The sequence below is a fragment of the Euprymna scolopes genome, chromosome 7, assembly GCF_053919585.1.
Source record: "Euprymna scolopes isolate OS-2025 chromosome 7, ASM5391958v1, whole genome shotgun sequence".
Lineage (NCBI taxonomy): Eukaryota > Metazoa > Mollusca > Cephalopoda > Sepiida > Sepiolidae > Euprymna > Euprymna scolopes.
In genome coordinates, this window is record NC_136488.1 from 44,850,132 (window position 1) to 44,868,681 (window position 18,550).

Below are 18,550 nucleotides of genomic sequence, written 5' to 3' on the forward strand. Positions count from 1 at the left end.
ATTAAAAACCCGTCCTGTGCGGCGGACTTCAGCAAGAAATCATTTGAAATTCTGAGTGGTCACTCAATATTCCATTTAAAGATCGTAGAGACTGTTCACGTTCAGTTGAGAACCCCTTCTCTCTATAAAACAAGGGAATGTATCCTGGGTTTGAGCGTAATTAGTCTTTAGGATATTCGAAAAATATCATACCATTACTTTATTTTAATCACTCCCCACCTTTTCCTCAATACATAACTGAACGCAACGTAATTTTATTTTAAATGTACATACTTTCGATTTCCTCTTTTAAAAATTCCTCGATAAGGCTTGGAGGAAGCAAGAACGAAACCGGTCAGCTAACTCACATCAGTATTTTTCTTTTCTCTTTTTCTCCCCTTTATCTTTATTTTTAAACGCATTTTTACTTTTAATTATGAATTATAAAACTCTTCCCTTTTTAATTGCGATATATATATATATATATATATATATCGCAATATATATCTATATCTGCTACAAAATCTACACCCCCAAAAAAACTTCACACTAGAACAAAGCCCCACAGAACTACCTTTCCTAGACATCCTAGTAACAATCAAAAACAACAACATAATAACAGACATCTACCACAAACACACAGACACTCAACAATACCTCCACTTCAAAAGTCAGCCTCCTAAAAACTGTCTTAAATCAATACCCTACTCCCTAGCACGTAGAGTATGCACCATAGTAACAGACAGACACCTCCGTTCAACTAGACTGAATGAACTACAAATAACACTGCGGAAAAGAGGATATCCACTACCACTAATACAGAAAAGTATTGAACTGGCTGAAAAAATCCAACAGACGAACTAAGAATCCCAAAAAACACAACAAACAACACATTTTAGCATACGTCTCTACACGCAACACAAACAACCCAGAACTATTAACATATATAACAAAAAACCTTATCCTCCTCAATCAGATCGACAAACTAAACTACATACTAAAAACAACAAAAATAAAAGAAAGCAAACGCCAACCCAAAAACTTAAAACACATCCTAACTTCCTCAAAACTCGTTCCACACACTACAAAAGGAGTTACAAAATGCAAAAAACCGCGATGTGGAGTATGTGACATAATAATAGAAGGTAACAAATACACATTCAAAAACCCAGCACAAACATTCACAATAAAAAAGGATCTAAATTGCACCTCCAGATATGTAGCATGCAACAAATCCTACATAGGCGCCACCAAATATTTCAATAATAGATTGGCCTTACATAAGAGCAACATCAAAATTGCAGATAACAGACACCTCTATGTTTGAAAACACGTACACACATGCAGTGGAAACAGCTTCAAAATAATGCCAATCTTCCAAACAGACAATTATTTATATTTACTTACACAGGAAAAAAACTTCATCACAAGATTCACTCCTGAACTGAACAGAGCCTAATATCAACACACAAAAACATGAAATGCAAGGCACACTCGCAGGCACATCCATATACATATACACACCCACACATGAATCAAAACCGACACATTAAAACACACACGCGCGCGCATACAACCACACACAGACATAACACCCCTATCTCTAATACAACACACTGAACAATACCAACCCTACTTAACCACGAAACCAACAACACTAAGAAACACCTAGAACCATAGTATAATATCTGTTCCAACACCTCGCTCCCCCCTCAGGCAGTGGAGGAGAAATCCCTCATGACTGAGACAACAATCATCCCTTCTATCATCCTCCTCCCATACCTATACCCCTCCAATTGGCCCCTCCCCTCTGGGGAACAGGATCTTCCCCACACTAGGAACCAATCCTGGGTCTGGCCATACCCACATGGGGAGACAAATAAATAGAAACATTAAAAAATCCCCTATATATATATATATATTTAAATACACCCCTCTATCTAAAACATAATATAAAGAATACCCGAAAAGACTGAAACGAAAAATCACAATACTAAAATCGAAGAATCCAAAAAATAAATATCAAAAAAGAATGAAAGCACCCCTACCCTTATTTCAGAAGAGCCGGTTCTCCCCCTCCCTCCTCGCACATACACATTAGTAACGACCTTGGTTCACAGTCACCTTCCTAGGGAAGTTAATAACCTCATAATACTATAAAACAGTACACCCATTCTCAAACCAATAAAAGAAAACACACACACACACACACACACCCTACCCTAAAGGAAAAGAAAAAACACAAGCAGAAAGAGAGAGTGAAAGAGAGAAACACAACACAGGAGTGACCACAGCCGAGGTCAGCGGCCTCGACAAGCCCAATAAAAGAGTAATAAAAATTGAACATTCTAATGAATAGTAGACACTTACACACTTACACCCCTTGGAAACACTTCAAATGAACAACGAACATGCTATTTTTACATCTCCAACACATTGGAAAATAATTTCTGACGAGGACGCTTCACAGAACGTATGAAACGCGTTAAAAACGATTTCAATGATTTAACCATTATTACAATGATCTAAACATAATTCTCAGTGAAAAACCAAGACACGGAATAATAAAATAATATTAAAAAAATACACATTGTTGGTGACTACCCCCTTATATATATATATATATATATATATATATATATATATATATATATATATATATATATATATAAGAACACGTCGTTTATAAAACATGTTAAAAAACACTTTGAAAAAGAGTTAAAACATTTAATTTTTAAAAGGAAGTACAAAATAAGTGAATAGTCCTTAATCCGCGGAGTTTTATATATATATATATATATATATATATATATATATATATATCCATCAGCATCATGTGTTTTACATTCTTCTTTTGCTTCTCATTGTTAATATTATTATTGTGCGATTACCCCTCATTGTTAATATTATTATTGTGCGATTACCCCTCATTGTTAATATTATTATTGTGCGATTACCCCTCATTGTTAATATTATTATTGTGCGATTACCCCTCATTGTTAATATTATTATTGTGCGATTACCCCTTACATAAATAATTGTTTTATTAAACTTTTCTGCCCAATTTCTCGGTATGTTCATGCGGTTTAATCCTATGCCAGTTTGTATGTGATTGAGTCAATTTATCTCTTTACGTAATCGATTAGTTTGCAGTACATTTAAACTGCTCCCACTTATATCTTGCTTTGTATATTGGAAATCTATACTTGTATTAATTTTACTCGCTAGGAGTTCTTATGCCGGTAATCATGAAATATTACTCACTGGCAACAACCGGTGGTGTTTCACTGGTGTTTGAGTGATAACAAGTCGGCAGGGAGTTCCCATACTCTCCACCTCTTTCGATAACCTTCGGAAATGAAATTGCGTCACCCCAACATTCGGCTGTTCCGACAGATACTGCAAGCAAAGACCAGATGGGGGGGGGGCAAACCCGAATACATGACCTTTAACCAGCTCCCATTTCCCACCTCTCGGGAACTGGTCCCCTTTTTCCCTTCCCCCTCCCTTCACTCCTCACATTAAAAATTGGCCTTGTGCCTAATTTGCTCGGTGGGGGAGCAAATAAATACCCACTTCTAGCTTACAACGGCCATTGTTTTCCACTGCTTTTAGAATCATCGCTTGTTGTATAGTCTCAATCTTTCCGTTGATTCCGACTTCTCGTCCTTTATCCGTGTTCGTTGGGAATGTTCTTAGATTCTCATATATGATTATTGGTATACTATTGATTTGCTTTTAGTTCCATTGGTAATATATTGTTTTTTTTATTTCATTTTTATTTACTTATATCCACCCCAAACAAGGTATATTGCCACTTGAGACTGAAAGAGTTAATATTTAGTATCGTGTCTAACAGGGGGCTACAGAGATTTACGCAACGAGATGTCTGCTTATATTAAATTTAAACGTCTGCAAGTAAGTACAATAAAAGAAGCAGGAAGTATGGAAGGGATTACAAAATCTAGTAGTCAGAGGGAAGAAATAATTAGAGTATAAGGACCTCTTGCATCTAAGACCACCAACCGTCAAAGGATGACACTTTGCTTGTGATTATTATTATTATTATTATTATTATTATTATTATTATTATTATTATTGTTATTATTATTATTATTATTATTGGCTCACATGGAGCTTTCACACAAGTCAAACAAAGATCTGATTGGAGACCTGTGGTGTTCTCTGGAAGCTGAGTGACAACAAATCTCCCCAGACGTCCAGCTCTCTCCACCTCTTTGATAGCATTTGCAAATAAATTTGCGCCATTGCAACAGCATCTTACCATTGATTTCTTGCTGGCAATAGCCATTGGTCTATACTGGAATTTGAGCGGCACTAAGCCTCCCCAAGGTCCCAGTTCTCTTCGCGCTCATCCAGCGGAGGTCTGGTCAGCGCTCTCTCTTCGGGCTTTCCATCCTCCTTGACCCTTATTATTATTATTATTATTATTATTATTGATAGTATTAGTCGTTTTATTAGTAGCAGCATTAGCGTTGTATTAGTATTACCCTATTTAATTCTATATTTTTATTTTATATTATTTATTTTGCTTTTCTTATTCATTTATTTCACTTTATTACTGAAGATCGCGAAATCATTTGAAATGGGATTCTCGGCGGGAAACTGACACGCAATGACAAGCAGCTTAATAGCGTTTTTCGATCTGTAATTGCGGAGAAGATATTGCTTTACAAACCGAAATGATATTTGTTAAGGAAAAGCAACGTGATGATGGAAATAAACCCGGTAGCAAACCAGCTATTACCTTTTGTAACCATCGGCGAACATTCGTCGTGTTTACTATTAGTTGTGAAGGGTCGTTGATCCTTTTTACGTTGGAAATGATAAACCTGTCATGGTTGTTATTTTACGTTCATAGATACAAAAAAGATTTTAAAAAAAAAGCAAATAAATACTGGGGAAGAGAGATGAAGAATAGTAATGTCAATGTATTGATAGCCAGAAACAGAAAAGGGGAAATATATAACAAGCATATGAAGATGTGGGGTGGGGGGGAACAACAGAATAAAACGTAAAGACGCACGCCAGTACAGAATAAGTGATATGCATATAAATACATATAAAAAGATACGAATAGATACTGATTTAATAAACTGCAGGATCTGTTAGCAGCGGCAGCCTATGACAGCTAACATATGCAAATAACCTAGCCGGATGCGCGAAATGATGTCACAGCGGAAAAAGAGGAAAGAAAAAGGAAAACGCGTAGATAAAAAGGGCACGTTTCAGAGAAATGTAGGTGGTCATGACGTATATGGAGAAGCAGATGTCTTCAAGACGCGTTTGGAGAAAGAGAGGTGTTAATGACGCGTTTGGAGAAAGAGAGGTGTTCAAGACGTGTTTGACGAAGCAGCGGCATTATGGAGGCGTTTGAAAAACCACGTGTTCAAAAAAAACAAAAAAACAAAAAACAAAACGTGAGTTACGTCATAGATGAGACGAAAAGTCAGACCAGAAATTTCTTTTCGTCTGTTTACTTGCGACGAAGTCTACACTACGAGCTAGTAAGCCAGCGTATGTTTTAGATAGTTAGATGGCGATTCATGTCAAGAAATAGAGCGAAATAAAATAAAAGAAAAATGATCGCAAGAAAAAAATGTTGAATGAGAAGTATAGGCGCTGATATTGATTTTGTACTGTTTTCAGTTCAAACGAGGCGTATTGTTACTTGGACATAAACGGCCTCTGTTTGTGATAACATTTAAAAAGGAACTGAGGAGACCTACACGGTGAGATGTTTGTTGATATTACATTGAAACTTCTGCATGTGAAGCAGTTAGGGAAGTAGAAAACAAGGAGGGAATTCCCATGTCTTGCATTCCGAAGAAGAAATTTTAAGAATAGTAGGCTTTTCAACATATAAGGACCTCAACAATAAAGGGGTAGGAGTATGCTTATTGTCGGGTTAGTCGAACATTGTCTCGTCGATGTAGCACAGAGCCAATGAGAGCACATTTAATTAAAGTATAGTAAAACAAGCATAGGGATTCGACATTGCGTCGTCTAAACAAAGATTGGGGCTTAGCAGATATTACAGGACATGTTGAAATTGAGACTCATTTCTAGACCCTGTCTAAAAGGAGAACATCAGGAGTAGATACAGTGGTCAATATGTGGCAACAATACAGATTGCATTGCAAAATAGTGGCTTTGTAGAGGTATAGGATAATCTCAACTTTGAGTTATTGTTATCACGTTAGGGGAACTCACCTTTTGCAGTATCCTTGACAGTAATGTAGGGTTAATAAAACGACGGACAACTGACAGGTCAGCGGAACAAGGAATTGTTTACTATGGAGAAAAAGCGATATAATCTCTCTATATAAAACTTAGTGCCCGTGTTTAAGTGTGTTGGATGCGTGTGTTCTCCAAATGAAATCGAAAAGTGTATCTTCATTAAAGATGGAATGGTTCTTAAATGTTGTGTAGCATTAAAGGAGTTTATGCGAAAATAAATCTCTTAAAAATGTAATATCTCGTATTTTTATGAAATCTACATTATATGTATGAAACGTTTCTGGGAAGGCATTGAAAGATATACCGAAGCTTTCGCTGTTCTCAGCACTTATAGCAGCTATGGGAGTTGAGACCGTCTTTTTTGTGATATATGCTATGTATTTAACTCTCATGGAAAGACAATGTGCTGAATATCCACATTCCCTCATCCCAAAGTGACTCACGAGGAAAACTCCTAAAACTTCAAATTTGTAATCGATACAAAGCATATGTATAATACAATAAGAGATTTCGTGGATTTCGGTCTTTTCCGACTATATTTGAAGCCAATGACATAAGAGGAGGAGAGAAAAACAAAGTCGTGTGGGCCTATCAAGCACATATTAGTGATTCTCCTTCAATCCCGTTCGGCATTAGTCATTGCTGTTAGTTCACATTAATTTTTAAATGTATTAAAATTTCGAATTTTTTTACAAATTGTTGTTAAGTAGTAAACGCGAACAAATTAAAACATAAATTATGTTAAATATATTCAACTCCTAAATAAAAAGTGTGAATTATTGAGGTTGCTTATTTTTGTTTCGATATTTTATTATATATTAGAGTTTTACATTCGAAATTGGTCTTTGCAGCCATCTGATAATATTATTCTTCATGGAACTCTGTTTACATTAGTTGCATTGTAATTCACAAAAAAATTTTATTTAGTCAATCTATGCCACAATATTTCATAACTGGACAGCATATTTTGTCATTCGTTAATACGAATTTTACCGACCGTTACTGTTTCGCCTTAATAATTTGATAGACTGTTTTTTAAAAAATAATTTTGTCATTATCTCATAATCTATATATGAATATGATAGCGTATGTGCTATTTTCTGTGTTATGCTTACATCCGGGTCTTTAATTATGATATCCTTCCATTTCTATCATGAATAATTTTATCAAGAATTTTAATAATTTGGTTTTCCGTTTCGGTGTAGCTGATGGTACTTAATTCATCTATTTTTTAAACTAATTTTATAAAGGATTCTTTATAAGTTTTGTTTCCGGTTTCGTGTACTCAAGTTATATATATATATATATATATATATATATATATATATATATGAACAAATGATTAATAAAACATACATGTTAAAAAACATCTTGAAAAAGAGTTAAAACATATTTAATTTTAAAAAGGAAGCACAAGATAAGTGGATAGTCCTTAATCCGCGGAGTTTCGAAGTAATACTCTCCTTCTATTCAGAGGGCAGGAATTAGCAAAATGTGGGATAGGATTTTGCATGTAAAAGTATTTAATGAAACCACATGTAAGTCACAGATCTTACTTGGTTAAAAAAAAGGGTGAGGTAAGGGGAATAGGAGGTAAAAGAAAACATGATACAAAGATTGCACATGAATGGATAGTCCGGTGAAGGGTAAACAATCCAAGAATGGTAAAATCCAAACACGATTTCACAAATAAAAAGAAATAAAAACTTATGCAACTTTATAATATATAAGAATTGATAAAACATTAACTCTATAATAATGGATACGAAATCTGCAAGAATTAAAATATCATATTTAAGCGTAATTTATAACCGAGCTTTGCTGGGCGTTCGTGCTACCTTAGATAAATACTTTTGCAGTTTTAACAAAAAAAGCTACAATAATGTCAGTGTCTCCATTTACGCTGAACATCTGCAGGATGCCAACATCAATATATTACATATGAATGAGTTCACTGTGGAATTTCCACCGGCCCCGCTAGATAGATAATAATATTATATTACATTCTTGTCATCTACTTTCTCATACTCGTACTGTAGACATTATTAGCTTGCTGGGGCAACGCTAGATAATCTTAGACGATTATTATTATTATTATTGTTGTTGTTATTATTATTATTGTCATTATTATATATTTAATTATTTATTATTATTATCATTAGTAGTAGTAGTAGCTGTAGTAGTAGTTGTAGTAGTCGTAGTAGTGGTAAATATTACGTATTACGTATTACGTAAACTATTTTAATAGGAAAGTATGTTACAAAATATATATCAGTCATGTAGTAAACTGACACGTTTAGATAAACCAAATACTGACTAATTGCACCAGTGATGTTGATTATTTGAGGCAATAGATATAGAGATGGTTTGGATCTACACATAAGAGTTGAGCGTCAAAATTTAAGAGACACTGTCATTGGAAACAAAGTTAAACCGACGTGTCGTAATGGCTGGAATCACCCGTGGGAGCGAGAAGTCAAACGCCTATCAAATGTAAAGAGCGTAGAACAGCGGGCGATTTTGCTAAAGGGAAACAACTTGAATAAAGTTGCTGAAAATACAACCGAAACTTCTGCTTTCTGTGGGGTGAGTTTTCTGCAAGTTTTCTTAGACGTACAAAGCAAGACTATGATGGATTAGGTATGTTTCCCTATTAGCTGATGTTTTATCTCATTAGAACTAATATCCTTCCCCTTTTTTTGTAAACGTTTAATGTCTGTTGAACAGTATCTGTGAATATATAGGCCCCTACAAACAGGAGAACACTAGACGATTATAGACAGACACATAAATGTATAGACTTTATGTACATTCAATAGACACATAAACACATGGATATGTAATATATACAAATAAACCTATATATAGACGAGCACACAACACAACTTCTATATAGTATAAATACAGCAAACTAATAAAAACAATTAAACAATTTGTATTTGCCTGTTTTCGTCCGACCTTGGTTAACTCTCCACTTCGTTATATTGTCGTCTAGGTGGCAGCTCTTAAATGTCCAATCTTTAATTAAAGTAAATATTAAAGAAATCCGAGAAAAAAAAATCAGCTATAAATAGACATACTATCAATCATGAGTTGACAATTTTAGTAAATAAAGATAATTCAAATAAAACATAAAAATAAAATGTTTCCAAAACAATTTAATATAATCAGCTGATTAAATAGCGAGAATTTGACATGTATATATATATATATATATATATATATATATATATATATATATATATATATATATATATATATATATATATATATGTATGTTCGTAGTGGATAAAAATATAAACGTCCTAAGAGAAAAAAATAAAACAAAATAAATAATGGAAATAGTCGATTATGTAAAATCACGCGTGATTGAATCAGACGGACGTAGAATAACTCAAAAGAAATGTTGTTTTTTTGTTAAATAATCATATCTCTTATCCATAAGAATTCAGATATATATTTACACATAACTATGATATCTCTGAATCCATTGCTGAAGTGTGCAATTAAAAGTGAAGGTTGAAATTTCATCGAGTAAAATTATATAGTAAATCTAGTTGTAGTATTAAATAAAATTATATAGTAAATGTAGTTGTAGTATTAAATAAAATAATTGAGTAAAATTATATAGTAAATCTACGCGTGTAGTATTTCCAATTAATATAAAGAATCCAATTTGGCAATTGGTGTAATGAATAGTAGTACATCCGGGTTTCTTTTCTACAAGAATAGGATTGGCTATTGTAAGCCATAAATAGGTATGATATCGCAGCCTGGGAGAGACTTCGAAACATAAACAGAAAAGCTAAAGTGTAATCACATTATCAGCTAAAACTAAGAAGGGTTGTTTATTAAGGCGGCTTACTATCTGGTATTACTCGATTACTGTGGTCAGAACCATTCTGCTACTTCCACGAATATTTGCATTTCCGGCATATATGACCAATGGATAAACTATATATATACTTTAAGTGCAAACTAGGAAATGGGGTAGGAATTTACAAAGAAGAAGATAGAGTTGCCCAGCACTTGTCTAACTTTGTTGCCGCATTTATTACATGTCCTGAAAATCTATTTCAAGTTCCGGAAGAGTTTATCGAAATATCGGAACAGTCAACATCGGCGGAGATTCAGCGATTGTAACATAATATGATCGTGCGTGCATTCAATTCAAACATCCGCAAATAGCAATTCCAACATTTTTACATTATTTTAAATCCAAAAGGATTTCATGCAATGAATATATTTTGCTTTACTTCATTTCATATTTATCACTTGGGAATTATTACGTATCGTCCTTGTCGGCTTTTCCTCGTGTTCGAGTATTGAGTTTTGTAGATGGTCTTCTATCCTCTTTACTAATTTCATGTGCTATATGACTTTGAACGCCTTATCTATGATGGAACAGTCGTGGACAGCAAGGTGCAAGACAAATCATTCACTCTTTTTCTTGTCCTTCGTCATGCCTCTTCATTTTCCCAAATCTTCTTCTCAAACCCGCCATAACTTAACGCCTTTCTATTCTCAACAAGTTCCGATACCTGGCAGTTTGTTATCACGAGGACGTGTCTGTATTTGTTAAAGAATGATGCGCTTCAAATTTTCTGGGGTTCCTCATAGTCTGGTCGCCTTGGCAAAACATCATAGAACATTTTATTGGGATAACATTCTGAATCGCCGGCTATGATCCTAATCTCCACTTGTTTTTTATACTTGGGAGTAATTGTAAAAATGCTACTAGTTATAAAGACTAATATATTATTTCTATTTAAAAAATATTTGCAATGGTTGGCTATAAAATGCTGTTAATCTTTAGAGGGGAAAAGCCAGATGGATGTTGGCTGAGTATTTTGGTCTTGTTTATCTTTATTTCTATCTAAATAGTTTCGTAGTTTGCGTTGTATGTGTCCATTAAAGTTGTTTATTTTAATCCATATATATCTAATAATTGAAAGTTATAAAAGTATAAATAAAGAAATAAGAACATTGGTAATATCGCTTTTAGGAAAATACTTTGAATATCAGGAATATGATTCCTCGTATTCATAAACGACCTGCTTGATAATATTGTGTCCGAGATGAGTATATTTGCTGATGATACAACGCTCTATAATATGCATGAGGGAAGAACAGATGTACATAAATCTAAGACAATGGCAGAATCGCTAGAAAATGACCTCCAGACTATAGTGGAGTGGCGCCGCAAATGGATGGTAACATTTAATGCTAGTAAAACTAAACTGCTCTCCTTTAACAATTACAGGACGCCCATCTAACTGCCTATGCCCATGAAAAATAGCACCCTACCTGAGAATTCTACCTTCAAACACTTAATATTTGCGGGCAATAGTAACTGGAAAAAATACATAGACGGCATTGCAAAAGCTGCTGCAAAGAAGGTGGCTTCCCCCTATCGAGCTAGAAAACTACTCACACCCCAGAGTGTCTTGTACCTATACAAGGCCACCATTCGCCCATGCATGTTGTCACATCTGGGCTGATGCATCTACAACTAGTCTCTCCTTCTTAGATATGTTCCCACAAAAAGTTGTCAATCTAATCGGTGCCACTTTATCAACTAAGCTCCTATCGCCGCAATATTGCATCACTGTACATGTTTTACAAATATTTTAATGGAATGTGTTCTGATGAACTCGTTTTACTTGAACCCCTTCGACTTACATATCCTCGACAAACCTGCTTAGCAATAAGATCTACCCCATTCCCTGTTGATGCCCCTAAATGCCACTAAGCTTTCTATTCTAATAGTTTCTTCCCTCGAAAAGCTAGACTTTGGAATTCCCTTCTTGCTGCCTGCTTCTCTGTCTGTACTGATATGCAGAAGTTTAAATGTAACATAAATAAATAAATATCTTGTTAATCTAGACATGGCCTTAAATATTAGCTCCTTAACTTCCAAATGGTGACATGCTTTGTAAGAGGTGAACATAGATGAAAAAATAAAGTGCGTCTTTAATAGTTCCTACACACACACACACACGTACACACACACATATATATATATACATATATATATATACATATATATATATTATACACACATATGATGTTCGCAGACTTGGTATTAATACATACTTAATTTCCTTTAATTCCTGTGTCTAGAGGTAGAATGCGAGCATACAAAGTAAAGGCTTACTTTATAATCGGTTCAAATCTTCTATTACTAAAGAGTAAGAATTGGCATTTCTTACTCTTACGGTTCAGTGTCTGTTAGTATAAATAATAATTGTAAATATATATTTATAAATGTGTTATTTTTTTACATGGAAGTCGCCACTTAACAAGGCCCGGAGGCCACTCGGGGATAAGGGTTATTGCGTGTACAATAATCAATGGGGCAATACATAGTAATCGTTAGTAATGGCGATCTGATCAAGAATCTTACTTAAGGGGGCGGTTCATCAGGAACTTGTTTATGTTTGACTTTAAGGCATCCAAGTTGTAATCAGGTGGGAAACAGGCAAACGGAAGAGAGTTCCACAGGTGTGCATTTCTAAGAAAGAAACTTTGTTCATGGAATCTACGTTTTGATACGTATGTGTTAGCGCTTCGTAAATAGTAAGATTAAATTATGTCTGAATTTTATTAAACTTTATTTACGTACAACCTGAATCCAACAAAACACTGTAAAAGAAATGATTTCTGTTATAAAATATATTTCTAATTATGATGAGTGTAGACTTAGAAATAATTAAACTAATGACAAGTACTTAAAAGAAATTAAGTAAGACGATTTAAATGTAGCAGATTGTAATTAAAGATAAGAAACATGACTAGAAAAGTAATGAAAATTGAAGGTAATTTGGCACAATCCGACATATAAATAGATTCTGAAAACGGCACTAAGTAAAACCTTTTTAATGCTTATTGATGAACATTTTCTAATAATGAACCATTTGCTTCAAGTATTTAAGAAAATAAATTAAAATTGACTTACAATACGAGGAATTAGTAATAATTAATATGGTTCATGATATAAAATATTTATATCACATTTAAAACATTAAATTGAATAGCAAAGTTATAATAATAAAATAAGAATAATTATTTTTCAATATGATTTCCTATCATCACTAGTGTCTTTCATAGCTACGATACCCTTTAAGAATATACTAAAAAAAGCCAAGTCAGTTTAAATCAACTTTTATTATTGAAAAATTCAGTATGGCGTAATGGATAAATATAAAGGTAACTGCAGCTTCTCTTCCAATTTTCAGATTTTAATCATGTCAAATCACACTTTATTTTCTTTTGATGGATTGATTGTTGCTATTTCTTCTTCAGGGCATAATATATTCACTGATTGATATAATAATTAAGTGATAGATTTTGTGCTACGAAACAGATACTGTCAAGAATTTTAAATATCAACTGCAAGGAATAAATAATAAGATGGCCAACATCATGAATTTTGGAATATAAATCTTTGTCATTTATTATATATATATATATATAAAATGAACTCATTTTCCCCTCCGACTTTGACCTTAATAGGATTAAAAATCATAATATTACATGCGAATGTAATGCATATAGACTGAATCACATTATCTGAGGTTTGCTATAGGCTTATTACCTCTACAGTTCCTCGACAATGGTACATTCCTATATTTTTCCGGTGAGAGTCCACTGCCAAAATCGCTTAGATTCAATAGAAGTTGCAACATCTTTTCTCTCTCTTCGATTCCTCCTTTCCCCTCTCCCCATTTACACCGCAGCAGATGTGTTCACAAGTAGCAGTACGAGGAAACACACCGGTTTGGAATCGTACAAGGTTACGTATGCCGTTATTTCTTAATCTGTTTCCCCTGATTTATGCTTTCTTTTTTTTCCATAATAAAATAGAAATAAAAAAATAAAATTATTAAAAAAAACGCGATTACTATTATTCTTTTCTTTTTGCTTTTTCTTCGTTACTGTAAGATGCAATCTGCGAGACTAACCGGATTTTACTTCCGGTTTTAACGAATCTAACCATGAAATCTAACTATGATATTTACTTATTAGTACTTTCAACTCAACATTTATTTTTACACAAAGATTACAACGCAACGATATCGTGAATTCACTTGAATTACACTTAAATTAAAATTAAAACAAACAAATTCAATTAGAATTCGAAAAAAAACATTCATGTAGAATTCGAGTGTGATGTGACTACTGAAACTAAACCAAAACCAAATTCACTGCGGAATTGATATTTGACCTAATTCACTTTTAATTAATTCATCACGTTTTTTTTGCGCATTCGCCTCAATGATTCGAGTTCGACCCCCCCCTTAAAACTTGTTTTTGATTTTCTAAACACACGGGCACAGTCGGACCGTTCCTATTGCATCACGTTCATTTTTTAAAAAGTTTTTTTAACAGGATTTTTTTTTAAAATTGTTTTAACATTGTTTGTTTTTATAATATTTAAACACGGTTATGACTTCGCTTTGTTTTCATTTTACACCCCCAACAACACACACCTCTAACAACCAGGGCAACGCCGGGCAACGCCGCATACCCACTTATATATATATATATATATATATATATATATATATATATATATATATATATATATGCACTGTACAAAATAATGCTTTATCACAAAACGTGTTTCCACAATCCAGAGCATATTATTCTGAAAGCCCGAATAAGAAAAAAAATATCACGGACGATGTACTGCATAAAAACTATGGAACAGGTAATATAATCCCAAATATAAATCTCATTACGAAAAGATAAATATATTACATATTTGCATATTTTGCCAGCAAGTCATTATTAAAGCACGTCTGATTGAACACGACAGAGTTATTCTGTTTTCTGATTTTTCTGGATATCTTTTCTATTCGCTGAGCGGTATTTTTTTTTATTTCAGGTTACATTGTGTATAAAATGGCGCCCAAAATTTGTTATTCAGCCATATTCTTCTCAAGTGCTGTTTATCTGTGCATCCTATTATCGATAATAACCAATAATAAGAAACACTATGAATACACCAAGCCTCAAAGAAAAAGAAAAAGAAAGCAACAACAACAACAATCGCCCCCGATAATAATGGGGCGCGCCGATAGAAACCGCTTGAGAAGGATCTGGCTGAAACACTTTTGAGCACCATTTTATACAAAAAGCCAGCTGAAATAAAAAAAACGCTCGGCGAATGGAAAATATATCCAGAATAATCGAAAAAAAAAAAGAACTCTGTCATATTCAATCAAACATGCTTGAATATTATATAGTTATCTATTATTGAATTACTTAAGATTAGAAGACAATATTATTTTGGCAAATGGGCGATCCTAACGTTGATTAGTAATTCAAAGACAATCCAGGTAGATTATACCTGATCGAGAAACAAGATTTTTTAATATTTAAACATACAAATAAACATAGTTGTCAGAATAAGAATATCTTTCTGCAAACATTTAACACGCAATTATCTTTTAATTTCGAGTCTAAAAAATAAATAGCAATACATAAGTTATGTTACAAGCACATATAAACAGGGAACTTCTCTAGTTAAAGCAAAATTTTAATTCTCCCACCGTTATATGAGAAAGCAAAACTAGAGATTCGTTGATGGAAAAGAGTGCGCATATTTATATAGGCGATAAAACCAATAACGTTAATTGTAGCATGAAATAGATTATCATTTATGAATTTTTCTTAATGACGAATATAAGAGTTTTATGCAGGCAATAAACACAATATGTAAAAGTTAAGTGAGAAAAAGGAATGGTCAGAAATAAGTTTTGAATAATTAATAAGCTTAATGAATTTGAGCCTCGGGGGTCGGTGAAGTAAATTAAATGTTATTACAAAAAGGTGGTAGAATTTTAAATTTCGCAGTAAGTCTGGAGAATTCATTTAAGGAAATGGATGGCTCAGGATTCCGTGTAACCGGATTGTAATGAATGCGAGCAGACATCAAATAAGCATGATTCCTTAGACTTCAATTATATATTTAAATAGCCTAAGCTAAAGATTCTTATTTCAGACATATTCTATGATCAGAATCATATAATAGATTCTGTTCAAAATTAGAAAATAAACAATTCTACATGTAAGCTTTATTATTATTATTATTATTATTATTATTATTATTATTATTATTATTATTATTAGTATTATTATTATTATTATTATTATTATCATTATTATTGTATCTTGATCATTATCTTTGTCATGTACCATAAAAGTAGTGCAAAAATGTCAATTTTACTCGTCCCGGAATATACGTGAACGCGCATGTGCGTGTGTATGTGTATACATGCATTATGGTGACGTTGCATGCTTCTCCAAAGCTCATTTACAACATATCCTAATAATATGTAGTAATATACCTACCGTTTTGGGATATCATTATACTGTAGAACAGTCCAATGCACGTGTTTTATTAGGTCGTATTATTTTCTAAAACGGCACACATCGCAACTTTATCGCTACGAATTTTCACATGAAAAACGTCATTTAAACCACGCTTATATCCTATAAGGTATATATATAAGTATTGCTAGTATCACCTTCTCTCTCTTTTACTTTCTCCCTCTTTCTCTCTCTCTATCTCTCTGTCGTTATCCTTTTTAAACTAATCATCGTTTAAATGAACATCGCTGTCTTTTGAAACTAATCGACGAAGTTAAAAAATGAACAAGTTAAAAATAAAAACATATATGAATCTTACCGCTTTTCTATTTAACAAGTAACTGGATACATAAATCGAGGTGTAGTAATATATTATATATATATATATATATATATATATATATATATATATAAATTTAATAGTAATAATAGTGTAATAATATATGTATATATATAGAGATAGATAGATAGATAGATAGATAGATAGATCGATAGGTCTTCTCATTTAACTTTCATTTAGAAAAATATAACTTTTCAAAACGGAAATTTATTGTCTGAACAAAGAATACAATTTAGTTTTTTTTTTCCTTTACCCAAAAAGCCATAAATTCCATTTGCTCTACCAAGCTATTTTATTTTTGGCTAAGGTTCATTAATCTGTTTTCGACCTCGCTATATTCACAACCCCAATTTATCCATGCTCTAACCTAGTTTCTCTGATTGAGACATAAGTTGCTGTAAATATGCTGTATAAGATGGCTTTGTGAAAGATTCTCTAATTAACTATTGCAAAATAATGAGAGTCCCATTTGAAACAAGTGTCTCATTATCGCATTTATTACATTGGATTTTATTATTAAGATCCTCCAGTTTAAACTATTATGACCACTGTGGTGGCTTCTGCCAGATAACTCACCCAGTAACCATAACAATGATACAGTTGCTGGTCATATTACGCTGTTTTTATTTATAAGCAAAATAAAACACGAACCTTTTACATATTTTTATATTTATGTAAAATAATAACCGATATATATCTTTTCTTCCTTTTTTCAGGACTGCAGTTATTGTTTTCGCGAGATTGTACGAGGTCATATCTGGAGGAGAAATGCGTTGTCAGAAACCATACACGGAATCGGTTAAAGACGGTTTGCTTTCGAACTTGCGATACGGATGGATGTAATAGTGCAAAACTCAAACCAAGAGGAGCAAGCGACTTCACACAACCTTCCGGTTTTCTCATATGCGCCATGGCTGTTCTAAGTAGCATCTTCAAATCTGATAATTACGTTAACATTTAGCAAAATGGCTAAATGTTAATCATAACATTTTCTAAAGAAAATCTTATATGTAATGCTTTTATTATTAAAAATATATAAAAATACAAAAAATAAAAATAAAATTCAATTTCTATGTTGAAAATTTAATGGGATACAATAACTTATATATATATATATATATATGCATATATATATATATATATATATACGTGCATATTAATATACACAAATACCCACTTAAACACACACACACGCATATATATATATATATATATATATATATATATATATATATACATATATGTAAGAAGCATATTGCCTTCGATGAAAAAAACACACGCAAACACCACTATTTTATGTATCTCGCTTGGCATAATATATATTTTTATACTACTACAATGTTCGTATCTGAAGCATGTTGACATAAATAACGCAATGGAATATATACGTAATATACAATCTTAAAATAACATAAATATATGCATATATATATATTATAAATATATAACATTTAATATATATATGATATATATATATATATATATATATATGACAATAATCTATACACACACTGAGACACAGACATATATATATATATACATGTATATATATGTATATATTATATATATATATATATATATATATATATATAT

General features: G+C 32.6%; 1 protein-coding gene across 1 annotated transcript in view; it reads left to right on the forward strand.

Moving 5' to 3' along the window:
• The window catches only part of LOC145280229 (uncharacterized), a 291,530-nt gene extending 273,393 nt beyond the window's left edge, over positions 1–18,137 (forward strand). Inside the window, exon 3 of the mRNA XM_080132013.1 lies at positions 17,674–18,137. Coding sequence (XP_079988139.1) covers positions 17,674–17,918 — 245 coding nt within the window. The 3' untranslated portion in view covers positions 17,919–18,137. The remainder of the gene's footprint in view (positions 1–17,673) is intronic.
• Positions 18,138–18,550: the final 413 nt, after the last annotated feature.